The following is a 14,136-nucleotide window of genomic DNA, read 5'->3' as shown; positions in this document are numbered from 1 at the left end:
TAAATTACCGACCGATTAGCATATCAGGAATCATTGTCAAGGTCTTAGAGAAATTAGTCAAGAAAAGAATACAGGATTGGATAGATGAAAATGGGATATTGTATGGGGGACAACATGGTTTTGTGAAGGGTAGATCATGCCTCAGTAACTTGCTCACGTTTTATAACACAGTGACGGCTGAACTGGATAGGGGTAATGGGTTTACAGTGATACTACTGGACCTTGCCAAGGCCTTTGACAGGATACCACATGGAACCCTAATCAGTAAACTGGAGCAGATGGGTATAGATATAGGGTTGGTGAGATGGATAAGAGGGTGGTTGAAGGAGAGATATCAAAGAGTGGTTTATTCAGGAGTGGAGTCTAAAAGCCGTCTTGTGACTAGTGGAGTGCCACAGGGCTCTGTTCTTGGACCACTGCTTTTCAATTTGTTCATCAATGATATTGGAAAGGATCTGAGAGGAAGTGTTCACTTGTTTGCTGATGATGCAAAGTAGGGTAGAGCAATTGTGAGTGCACAAGATGTCAAAATTTTACAGGACGATTTGGATAGTTTGGAGGACTGGGCTAGGAAAAATGGATGTCAATTTAATGTGGCAAAGTGTAAGGTTATGCACTTTGGGGTGAAAAGAATAGCAGCAGTATATCGCATTGGTGGAATCATACTCCAGGAGATTGATGAGGCCAGGGATTTGGGAGTGTTGGTGGATAGGGAGTTGAATAGGGAGCACATTGCAAAAGTAACTAAAACAGCTCACCAAATCACTTGGCTTCTGAAAAATACTTTAACATGCAGAGACGAACAAGTTGTTGTTCCTCTGTATCGAGCCTTGATAAGACCCCATCTGGACTTCTGTGCCCAGCTATGGGCACCAGGGTTTCTTCGTGATGGGGAGGAAGTGGAGAGGGTCCAGAGACGAGTGACCAAGATGATAGCAGGTCTGTGGAATGAACCTTATGAGAATAGGTTGAAGATTTGTGGGTTGCAGAAATTGGACGATAGGCGAAGGAGGGGTGATATGATTGAGACATTCAAATTACTGAAGGGTTTTTATAAGATTGATCCAGAAGATATTTTTGAAAATATGACTGGTGGTGGGAGGACTAGGGGCCATGCATGGAAGCTGGGCAAGAGCGTGGTTGACAAGGGCGTTAGAGCTAGGTTCTTTACTTGGAGAGTGGTAAATGAGTGGAATAAGCTTCCAGAGTCTGTTGTGGGTGCTACGACCGTGAATGAGTTCAAGGCAAGGTATGATAGATACTGTGTGAATGTTGAATAGTTGTTCTTGACATGATGTTAGGGCCTCCCTCGATGAGTCTGTCGACTCCTTGGAGTTTCCCGGAACAATAATAATAAAAATCCCAAACATATGGAAGGTATATATTCAACCTTCCTCACTAAGAACAACTATAAACAGGACTGTAGAAAATCCAGTATTGTAAATCAAAAATAAGAATTGTAATACTAAAAATAGGACACCAATTGTTTCTGAAAGAAAACAATCTAAAAGAATGTTTATTCCTGTCATTGTAAAATAGAATTTAGCCTGATGTATTTTTTTTTTTTCACCAGAGTCACACCAGTAGAATAACATGTGATCAAATCACTGTTTCTCTAGCTTATAGTTAATGATGTAACTCAGCTTGTCCTGTATATTTATGTACGCTCCAGATGATGATCTTGATGTGAAGACTTAAACGTCAGGATAATAAAAAAAAGTTTTTTAACACGGTTGTAAATTCCATAAAATTTTTAAAATGAAATATGGTGGAAGTCTCCATAGTCCATAACTGATTTCTATTTGTTCGATGCAACAGAAGTAGAACTGGATTACAATCTAACATGTTGATTTAGAGATATTTTATCTGAATTACTCTATTTATAAGGGAAGAAGAGACATAAATTCAATCAAAATAGGTACCAATACCATGATTCACGTACATGTAAGCCTGGAGATTAGGGTTGTGAATCCTCCGTATATCTGCTAATTAAGCATTGTCAAGATATTTTTAACTGTACATATTCATTTTTCCACTTCTGGGGATGTCCTTCTATTTTGCCTAATGTGGGGTTTTCAATACAATTCCAATCTTGAGCTGCTATGATGCAGCAGCATAGAAGATGCAATTCATAGAAGAATTTTTGTTTAACTGTTCCATTTGATGGAGCATCAACATTTATAAACCTTATTACACATCCATAGTATTTCCAGTCTACTGTCAAGATTCTCCCTTCTGCATTCCTTTAGATATTACATAATGACTGGGGGGGGGGGGGGAAGCAAGAATAAGAACTCCCCTACTCCAGACCTGTTAAATCTTCCAAAGTTCCAATAAGAAAGAAGTGGATATCTATCTATCTATTAAAGTTGATATGCCATGCCATTCTTCATTCTCAGCAGCGATCTCAACCTTATTTTTCAATATACAAGTAATCCTACACAGCCTTCTTTTAACTATTTATGGATGGATATCAAACAATTATATATAATTTGTGGCTATAGGTGTTTGATATGTTTGTGCATGATCGTGGGTTTAACTTATGATAATCCTGAAATTTTCATTTATATGTAAAATAATTTCAATGTAAACATATAAAATTACATTTTAATTTTAAATTTATGTCAATCTTATTTATTATATACATTATAATAATATATATCCAAGGAGGAACTGGAGGGAGATGGCTGGAGTGTTATGCGATAAGAGGATGCCGATCAATCTGAAAGGCAAAATCTATAGGGCAGTAGTGAGGCCAGCTATGACATATGCTATAGAAACTGTGGCCCTGAGGAAAAATAACATCAGCAGGATGGAAGTAGCACAGATGAGAATGCTTAGGTGGATGTGCAGTGTGACCAGAAAGGATCGTCTGAGAAATGACTATGTCAGGGGAACAGTGAAAGTTATGAGAAAACTTAGGAGAAAGAACTTAGGAGCGAAAATACAGGAGGCAAGGTTGAGATGGTTTGGTCATGTGATGAGGAGGGAGGACGAATATGTGGGAAGAAGGGTCATGCAGATGAATGTGCAAGGAAGGCAGAAGTGTGGGCGGCCAAAGAAGAGATGGAGGGAGCTGGTAGAAGAGGACTTGAGGATGAAGAACTTGGATGTGGTGACAGCCCAAGACAGGAAGGTGTGGAGGAGACTCATTATCAACAGTGACCCCACTTAAGTGGGAGAAGCTGTAGAAGAAGAAGAAGATAATAATATATATCCAAATTATATATACATATATATATATATATATATATAATTTGAGACATCTTGAATAAAAAAAAAAAAGTGATGGACTTCATCCATATGTATTGCTACTACATCTTATGATAGATTTTACATTAATCTGACAAAATAAAACTTAAATGTACTATACTAATTATAAAAATAAATTGGTAAAATGATTATAAAATGCATTTTTCACTTGAAATATTTCCAAATATTATGGCAATATTCTAAATACACAAAATTTATAAAATAGCTATACAAGAGTACAATTTAAATTAAGCTTTTTACTTACTAATGCAAATAAATATTTGATGATGAGAGTATCTCAAGAGCATCGAAACTGATAAAGTCTGAAAAAGAATAATAAAAAAAATTAATTATTTAACTGCAATGCTAATTTCTAAATTTCTCCTACATACTTCATCAGACTTGTTATTTTTTTTTTTTTGACACACTATGCATACAATGGGGGGGGGGGGAACAACTTTTGGCAAATTTTGATAGCCTGACTACAAATTTCGTTTAAGGCTGAAACTGTATGGAGGAAAAAAGGATATCTTCTAAGTCCAGATAAAAATTCACAAGAGGAGCGTGGGCTTCACACTGGGGTCCATTCTGTTTGTAAAGTTTGCATTGTATCTGGAGGACAATTTGACTATATCTTTAGGCTTGGAAAGTAAATGAAAGGAATAGATAAACAATCTCCTCTTTCTCAGCCTAGTGTATAATAAGAAAATGTATAATAAGCCTAGTTTGAAATAAGAAAGGAGATACTTGTACCAAGTACAAGTATCTCCTTTCTTATTTCAAACTGGACATTCTATCGAATAAAGATGACAGGAACATCAATCTTGCATCATTAATAAAAAAAATCTGAGAAATCTGGCCTACTGTAATATGGAATTACCGCCAACCACAAAATCTTATCTAAAACATGCTTACTTCATAGATGCTGCTTCAAGTTCAAGCATTTACTTAAAGAGAGCACTATAGTCCTCTTCTATCCTAACCTGAATCAGAATGACCATCTCCTTATCAAAAATCTGGAAGTCTCATTCTTATCAGATATCAATAATTTATTTTATATGTGTGTGTGTGTGTGTGTGTGTGTGTGTGTGTCAAATACAATAACTCTCACACATCACATTGTTCCTCATACACCATCACACAGCTTGTAATGTTTTTAAATAATCCATTGTTAACATTCTACCTTGGATTTACTAGCCTTCTTGCCACTGATAATGACCTATAAATTTCAGGTTGAAATAAATGGCAATTAAAGTTTATTACTTTAATCATTTCTTGTGTGTACATGTAATTTAATCTTACTATTATGGTTAAAAGCTTTCTTAAGCATCATGTCTATCATTAATAGCTGCTATATTCAAGCATGCACTAAAAAATAGGAAAAATAACAGAAGTAATTCATATTTTTTAAATTACAGAATGAAACAGAACATATGAGAAAATATTACAATATTAAGCACCCTCTATAGCAAAGTTGGTAGGAACAGCATACTTCTAGTGAAAGAATCTGAGTAAGAATCTCATCTAGGAAACAAGAAAAAATATTTTTTAACTGAGAATGATTTAGCCAGTGTCATATTGGAGAAGGCAAGGATTTCTCACATGGAAAGTGTTTAACACTCAAATGCAACAGAGATTAACTACACTGATAGATTATAATAACAGAATCAACCATCCTCTTTCAGTCAAAAAAAAAAAAAAAAAAAAACAGGTTAATGAAAAACCAAGATATATGGGCATGCAACATAGAACATCAATGAAAGATGGGATATTTAAAAAGATGATTTTTATTTTATTCTTTTTTTATTCTCATTTCTTTAATTAGAACTAAACACCAGATTAATATATTTTCCCATGTTCTATTTAATATTGTTATTAAATAAAAATGTAAATGACTCAATATGCTAGTACAGCAAGTCCTCTACTTCTGCAACATATGTATTCCCAGGACTCTTGCATAAACGGAAATTATATAAAATAGAACATGATTTTCCCATTCAAATACGAGAGAGGAAATGCACTATGAAATTTGACACTGTGAAAAATCAATAAATAGCATTTGGCATGACTATTTAGTTTAATTATACTGCACATACAATTTAAGTAACACTGAACATTTCAATTAATATTAATAACAAGTACAGAATACATCAAGATTTCTAGTAGAAACCTTTTCTTCATGGTTATGCGGCGATCAACATTCATTATTAAAAATAATGGAAACAACTACTGTGTTATAGTAAAACTTCAGTTTAATATAAACGAAAATAATTACTTAACGTTTCAACCTTCACATTAAAAGCATCATCTGCAGTATACATATATATATACACATATACAAAGAAACAAGCTGCATTACAATCTACATGGTATGCTAAAGTTACATTAATTTAGTCAACTGCTAAAACTATTGGCTTGACCTCTGGTGAAAAAAAAAAAAAACCTTACTACATCAAAGCTCAAGTTCTGTTATTATTATCTATATGGTTAAAAATCATTAAGATATATTAAGCTAGAGAGCAACATGCTCTCACATAATTACTCATATAAGTACACATATAGATTAAAACAAAACAGTATAGATGGGGGCTAAGAAGAGCTGAAGGGTTTGATGAAAAAAACATGAACTTGAAGTCATGTTAAGTGTCATTTATAGATTTTTTTCACAGTGTCAAAATGATCAATCATCCTAATCTTAGCAATAATGGTGCCATAAAAATCACAAGGATTTGGATGGCAAACATTCAGCCCACTTAGTTTTTCAAGCAAACCCTTACTTTAGAACTCTTAACAACAAATAACTTTAGCTCTTATTGGCCACCATCTATATGTGTACTTATATGAGTAATTATGTGAGAGCATGTAAAAACCTACATTCAGAACTATACATTTGTGGCTACTGTTGCCATTGAAGTAGTCCCCGCGTGCATTTATACATTGGTTTAGACATTTATACATTGGTTCTTCCAGGCCTGTTACCATTTTTGGAAACAGGCCTGGAACTCTTTTTCTGTAATACTCTTGAGTTCCTTTATCACATTATGCTGGATATCAGTGATGTCAGAAAATCTTCATCCTTTTAGCACAGTCATTAATTTTGGAAATAGCCAGAAATCACAGAGAGCTAAGTCGGGTGAATAAGCAGGATGACCTAATTCGGTAATCGATTTTTTGGCCAGAAACTCTCTCACAATGAGCGCACTATGGTTTGCCGCATTGTTCAGTTAAAATTACCTTGACTGTCTCTGGATTCATTTGTAATTCATCAGCCATTAATCGCACACTTAATCATCAGTCAGAACGTACCAAATCTCACACACTGTTCACATTTGCATCTGTCATTTTTGTTTTTGGCTGCCCACTTCTGGAGACGTCATTCACATCTTCTCAGTGACCTTTGAATCTCTTATGCCACTCAAAGACACTTGACTTTTTTAGAGCATCCACACCATATGTCACTTGCAACAGTTCTGTTTCAGTATCGGCAGCTTTGCCGATTTTCACACAAAATTTGCTGTTAACATGCTGCTCTAAATTTCGATCACACATCTGTTTTTTCACCAAAGCTTACACACAGAGCTCTATTGTTTTTGCAATAGCCAACAGCTCTATCGGCTTGAGGCTTATGCATGCATTAGTTAAAACATATACAAAGATGATTATTCATGCGACTCCAACCAAATCAACAGACGACACTATGTAGCTGTTCTGGGAATTAAATTATCACACCTCGTATACTCCAGATGATGACCTTAATGTTGAGGTCAAAACGTTGAGTAATTATTTTGGTTTATATTAAACTGAAGTTTTACTATAACACGGTAGTTGTTTCCATAATTTTTAATAATGAATTTCTAGTAGAAAAGTTTATGAAAATGAAACCTACATGAATTTTTTGATGTCTAGGGGCTGGAGAATGTCCATGGGGGAGGGGGGGGTCATTGTCTAATCTGCCTTCAACTTCTAATTTAATAGAAAGTGAAGACAGTGAATCACCTAAATTATTATTATGATTATCCCCATATCTCCAAGGAGCCAAAGACTCATTATTGGCAGTCCCTGCTCAAACACACACTTATCACATTCTCTTCAGACACCACAATCTCAGGCAATGCATTCTGATCACCTTAAACAGCTTCCAAGGATGAACAATTATTACTTTTACCCCCCCCCCCCACACACACACCTCTCTCGCCACTCTATGAAAAACCTTTTCAATGTTAATCTGATAGGAATCCCCTTACCAACTTGCACATCTCTATCATATCGCTCTTCTTCTTCTTCCAATCCACTAGCCTTTGTAAACTGAATCTTCTTTGTCTTTTTTCATACTCAACATCCCAACACCTTAGTTAATTGTCTCAGGACCTTTCCCAATACCTCTTCATCATTTTGAAAACCAGGTGACAAAATCTTTGTGCAAGTCTATATGTGGCCTAATCAAAGCCTTATATAATGAAACCAGAATTTCTTAATTCTACAAGTCAGTGTCCTCTGCATCATTTGCAGAATTTGTTATGTTGTCCTTGCAATTTTAGCAATATGTCCTCTAAATTTTAGATCCCTATCCACATCACTTGCAGATCTGATTTCCTCCACTTCCAACCACAATCTCCACCAAGAGTAAATTCTACATCCCATCTTTGTTTTCCAAATTTTAAAACCTTACATTTTGCAACATTGTACTGGCATCCCAATTCCCATGTGCATTCACTCAGTCCATTCAAGCCTTCTTGTAAGGCCATAGCACTGCTAAATTCCTCATAGTTCCTCTCAACTATGCATCATCTGCAAACAACTGTATATTCCCATTCAAATCTTCCCCAATATCATTAACATGCAGGTTAAACAGCAATGCCCTAAAACAGGCCCATGAAGCACAACACTAGTGACTTTCCTCTTCTGGGATACTGCTTCCCCATACACAATTTGTTGATGCCCATTAGACAGCCAATCTCCAATCCAATGAACTAGTCTATTATCCAATCCCATCCGTTCCAATTTAACTATCAAATTGTCATGTGGCACATTATCAAAAGTGTTTGTAAAATCTAACTATACTATGGTGTATTCATTTCTCTTATCCAATGCTCCTATCACTTGACTGTAATAAGTAGACAAATCACTAGAACATTACCTTACTTTAGCAAATTTATGCTGTTTGTAAATGAGAATGCCATTGCTGTCAACCTAATTCTGTATCCTGGTTCCCACTAACTTTCTCAAAACTTTAACCACAACACCTGACTCACAGATTGGCCTATAATTTGAGGCTTAAGTTCTGTCACCTCCCTTATGAAGTGATGCAATTTTATCTTCCTTCCACTCATTCGTAACTTGACCCAGTGTAAGACTCATATTAAACAAATATGCAAGGTAGATGTCAACTCCCTGGCACATTCCCTCAAAACACATGGTAATATACTATATCAAGTTCCGCAGCCGTAATAACATTAAGTTTGCTCAATCCCCCATATACCTCTTGTTCCCTCACAGTCAGTCTGTCCTTCTCCCTTTCTACTGCTCTCAGACTCAACATGATATCACTTTTACACAAGGACAAAATTTCTCATGAACTGCTCATTTAATATCTCAACTATATCCACTGCAACCTTAATATCATCTTTCCATAATCATTCTTTTTTCTGTTTGCTACATATCAAAAGAACACACTACAGTTTTTTTGGCTTCAACAGCTAAGTACTGTTCATACTGCACTTTTGGCTACCCTTACCAACTAAGCCTCTCTCCTTGCCTGTTATTTGTACTACTACTAATGGAAAAGAATATTACCACTCATTTTATTTTGCCAAAATGCCTTCTTCCGCTGTACTAAATGCTTAATCTCTGCATTCATCCATTCCACACCTACTTCATTTAACATTCTGACACCCTTGAAATACATTTAGACATTGCTTCTACTAGATAGTTCTTGAATGGCACCCAAGCAGCACTGATCGCCTTTCTACAACTCTTCATTCTATGCTACAGCTGCAAGCTGTTTCCTGAACTTTTCATAATTACTAGCCTTGTAGTTCCTCATATCTTGTCCTCACATGGCTGGCAACCACCAAGGTAATCACTTCATGGTCGTTCTCACCAACCAGAGATTTGACACCTCATTCATGACATCCTCTGATGAGATGATCAAATCCAAGAATGCTCAATCCTAGTGTACTCTCTGTTACATACTGCCTGAGATACCTGTTTTTCAAAAACTCAAGAAATTCATTTTCATTACTTCCAGGTGCTATCTTGTAATCACAATCTATACTCCCATAATTAAAATCGCCCATAATGATCACCCTTTTCCTATTTTCACTTTTCTTCTTCTTCTTCTTATTATTATTATTATTAAACAAGACCTCATGGAGTCAAAGACTCATCTAGGAGGTCCTTTTATCTCACACACATCTCATCATACCGGGTCTTAAACACATTCAAACTCCTTGCAGACACCACACTCTCAGGCAAGGCATTTCAATCATTCACAACTCTGCACGAAAAAAACCTGCCTCTCACTCCCCTACTCACACCCTCTTTATACAGTTTCCAGGGATGACCTCTGGTTCTCCCCTGATCTCCTACTATTCTCTGTAGAACTTCTCCACCATTGATCCTATAACAACCCCTTACCAACTTGTAGGTCTCTATCATATCTCCCCTCTTCCTTCTCTCCACTAGACTCTGCAAATTACATATTTTCAATCTTTCCTCATACTCGACATTCCAGAGGTCAGAAACTACCTTAGTCAGTCGCCTTTGGACCCTTTCCAACATCTCTTCATCCTTCTGAAAACCAGGTGACCAAATCTGGGCACAATAGTCCATGTGTGGCCTAATCAAAGCCTTATACAATGGAACAAGAATCTCCCTACTTCTACACGTCAGTGTCCTCCTCATCATTCCCAGAAGTCTTTGTGTTGTCTTCACAATTTTGGCGATGTGTCCCCTAAATTTTAGATCCTTATCCACTATCACTCCCAGATCTCTTATTTCCTCTACTTCCAACAATATATTCTCACCAAGCATAAATTCTGCATCCCATCTTCGTTTTCCAAATTTTAAAACCTTACATTTTGCAACATTGAACTCACATCCCCATTTGCTTGCCCAATCACTCAATTTATTCAAGTCTTCTTGCAAGGCCACAACATCTTCACTACTCTTTATGGTTCATCCCAACTTTGCATCATCTGCAAACAACTGAATATCTCCATCCAAATCTTCGCCAATACCATTAATATACAAGTTAAATAGTAATGGCCCTAAAACAGATCCCTGAGGCACTCCACTAGTGACTTTCCTTTTCCTGGATATTGCACCCCCATACACAACTTGTTGATACCTATCAGATAGCCAGTCTCCAATCAAATACACTAATCTAATATCCAACCCCATCTGCTCTAGTTTGACTGTCAACTTATCATGAGGTACTCTATCAAAAGCTTTTGCGAAATCCAAGTATATTACTGTGAATCCTTCTCCTCTGTCCAAGGAAGCAGACACTTTATTGTAATAAGTAAGTAGATTAGTAAAACACGACCTCCCTTTAGCAAATCCATGCTGTCCATCAAAGATTATACCATTGTTGTCAACCCAATTCTGGATCCTAGTTCTCACAAGCTTCTCCAACAACTTAACCACAACACCTGACACACAGATAGGCCTATAGTTTGATGCTTGAGTTCGATCACCGCCTTTATGAAGTGGCACAATCTTGCCCTCCTTCCACTCTTTAGGGACTTGACCAAGTGCAACACTCGTATTAAAAAAATATGTCAAGGCAGGTGTCAACTCTCTGGCACATTCCTTCAAAATACGCGGTGATATATTATCGAGTCCCACAGCCTTATTTACATCTGGTTTACTCAACTCCCCAAACCCCTCTTGCTCACTTACAGTCAGTCTCTCCTCCCCATCATCAACTGCTCTTAATCTCTCCATGAAGTCACATTCACAAGATTGAAAGATCTTTATGAACTGCTCATTAAGTATCTCCACCACACATTCTGCAACAGCTGTCTTTATACCATTTCCTCCAATCAATGTCATCCTTCCATAATCATTCTTTCTTTTGCTGGCTACATATCGAAAGAACTCCCTAGGAATGTTTTTAGCTTCATTAGCTAACTGCTGTTCATACCTCTCTTTAGCTACTCTCACCAACCAAGTCACCCTCCTTGCCTGGTCTTTGTAGACCTCATGAAATTGGTTACTTCCACTTCTCTTATGCTGCCTCCACAATGCCCTTTTTCTCTGTATTGCATGCTTAATCTCTTTATTCATCCATCTCACACCTACCTTATTTAACCTTCTCACCCGTGGTATACATTTAGACATTGCATCCACTAAATATTTTTTGAAAATCCCCCAAGCTGCATTGATCTCTTTTCCAGCTAACTCCTCATTCCATGCTACACCTGCAAGCTGTCTCCTGAGCTCTTCATAATCAGCCCCCCTTGTAGTTCCACATATACCCTTTTTTCACAGGGGTCCTTGCACTGCTGGCAACCACCCAAGTAATCACCTCATTGTCACTTTCACCAATTGGTGGATGATTTGATATCTCATTGATAATTACATCCTCCGATGAGATGACCAAATCCAAGACCCTTAATCCTCTTGTGCCCTCTGTTACATACTGTCTGAGGTAGTTATCCCTCAAAAACTCAAGAAACTCATTTTCTTTACTTCCAGTTGCTATCTCTTCATTCCAGTCTATATTGCCATAATTAAAATCACCCATAATGATCACCCTTTTCTTATTTGACTATACATTTCACTATCACCACCATCCACATTACCAGGTCTATAACAACATCCCACCAACTATTTGATTCTATTCACCTCTATCTCACACCATACTGCCTCAAAACCACTGGCCCCATTTCCCTCTTGCATCTCTACCTTGTATGGACATAACTCTTTCTCTATCATCAATAGCACTCCCCCTCCCTTTTTACCCCTTCTATCCTCACGAAACACATCATACCTTTCCATCTCTATTCTTGTCAGGATGTCATCCTCATCAACCCTTTTCTCACTTATTCCGACAATCTCTGGGTGCACAGATGCAATTAGTGCAACCATTTCATCCGCCTTGTTTCTTATACTTCTAGCATTGGTATACAAACACAACAACTCATTTCTAGATCTACAGCTAGTTCCACTGATACTACTCACTCGATGTAATCTCTCCATACTGGACTGGGGCCATTTCCCTTTCTGCTTCTTCATTTTAGAACCTTTTGCAATTCCATCTGTTTCCTTTTGATCCCTGATCATCCCATTACTTTCCTGCCTACACATGCTCTCACCTCCTCTTGGAGCATCCACCTTTCTCACGCTGTGTATCCCTGTCCACCGTGAGCCTCCCCGTTTCCCTGCTCCTCTTGCACACCCATTCTCTCATTTTCTATACTCATACCACTCACTTCCCCATTCATTTCCACTTCTTCAATCTCTCCTGTCTTACTCTCCTGCTCTTCCACATCACTTCCCTCTTGATCTGATTCATTCTCTCTATTCACTTCTCTACTTTCCAGCAGCAGTCTCTCCAAGTGACTCACACCATAACCACTCAATTGCAGTCCATCGCTCCCATACAGCTCACTTCATCCCTCAAACTCATTCCACACATTAACAAACTGTACTCCCATCTCCTCGCACATTTCAGCCAGAATATCATTCATAATCCTTGCTCTCCGCCTCATTTCACCACAATCATACCTAGGCAACACACACTGACCACCCATCCTGTTACACTATTCTCCTTTATCTTTCCAAGCAGTCTCCTGACATTCATTTTGATATGCTCTTTGTTCTCTCTCAAATCATTTGTACTAATTAATACAATTAACTCTTTTGCTCGTTCCTGCCTCATATTCAATGCCTCTTATCCTACCTTTTTCCAATACATTTCCTAGTCACTACCAGGAAATGTACCAGGAATATTACCTCATCTATAGCAACATCCAGCAATGTATTTCATTCTATTCACCTCTATGTCACACCATACTGCCTCAAAACCATTACCACTATTTCTACCTTGTATGGACATAACTTTTTTTCTATCATCAATAGCACCCCACCTCCCTTTTTATCCTTTCTATTTTCATAAAATACATCAAACCTTCCATCTCTATTCCTGTCAGGATGTCATCCTCATCCAACCACGTCTCACTTATTCCAATTATTTTGGAATACCATTCTTTCCCCTGTTTGCTAGTGTCTGCAGTCGACAAATTCTCAATCTGTCTTCATAATCAGTGTTCCACAATCCTAATATCATTTTTAACACACTGCTTTGCCCTCTTTCTCTCTCTCTCTCTCTCTCTCTCCATTGTTTCACAATTCTGATATCATTTTTAACACACTTCTTTGCCCTCTCTCCACTGAATCACAACTAAAACCAGGAGACCAGACCTGCAAACAATAGTCCAAATGAGGTCTTATCAAGGCTTTGTAAAGAGACAAAATGACATCCTTATCTTTACATGTCAAAGTTCATTTCAGCACTGCAATTGTCTTTTGAGTTGTATTTGCAATCTTTGCTATATGGCCCCGTGAACTTCAACTTCCTATCTACTAACACTCCGAGATCCTTAACCTGATCAGTTTCTTGTAGCATAATCCTACAAATATAATACAACATTGGATATCTAATAATGCCAAAGTGCATGACTTCACATTTACTGACATCCATTTTTCCCATGCCCACAATTCCAGAAATCATTCTAAAAGTACTGCATATCAGCTGCATTCCTGATTACCCTACTATCTTTGCATCAACAACAAATAGCTGTATGTAGCCTGTCAGATCCTTCCAAATGTCATTAACATACAGAATGAATAACAGTGGACCAAAAACTTGAGGCACAC

At 37.3% G+C, this 14,136-nt stretch overlaps 1 protein-coding gene across 2 annotated transcripts in view; it reads right to left on the bottom strand.

Moving 5' to 3' along the window:
* Window positions 1–14,136, bottom strand: part of LOC150108642 (membralin-like) — a 259,480-nt gene that overhangs the window by 121,714 nt on the left and 123,630 nt on the right. For both annotated transcript variants that reach the window (XM_090416100.1, XM_090416101.1), the window contains exon 7: window positions 3,518–3,575. In XM_090416100.1, coding sequence (XP_090272226.1) covers window positions 3,518–3,575 — 58 coding nt within the window. The remainder of the gene's footprint in view (window positions 1–3,517; window positions 3,576–14,136) is intronic.

The sequence above is a fragment of the Typopeltis vanoorti genome, chromosome 3 (assembly GCF_054136105.1).
Source record: "Typopeltis vanoorti isolate ZY-2024b chromosome 3, IOZ_Tvanoo_1.0, whole genome shotgun sequence".
Taxonomy (NCBI): domain Eukaryota; kingdom Metazoa; phylum Arthropoda; class Arachnida; order Uropygi; family Thelyphonidae; genus Typopeltis; species Typopeltis vanoorti.
Note: the sequence above shows the minus strand (reverse complement) of the source record. Positions and strands in the feature narration are given on the sequence as shown.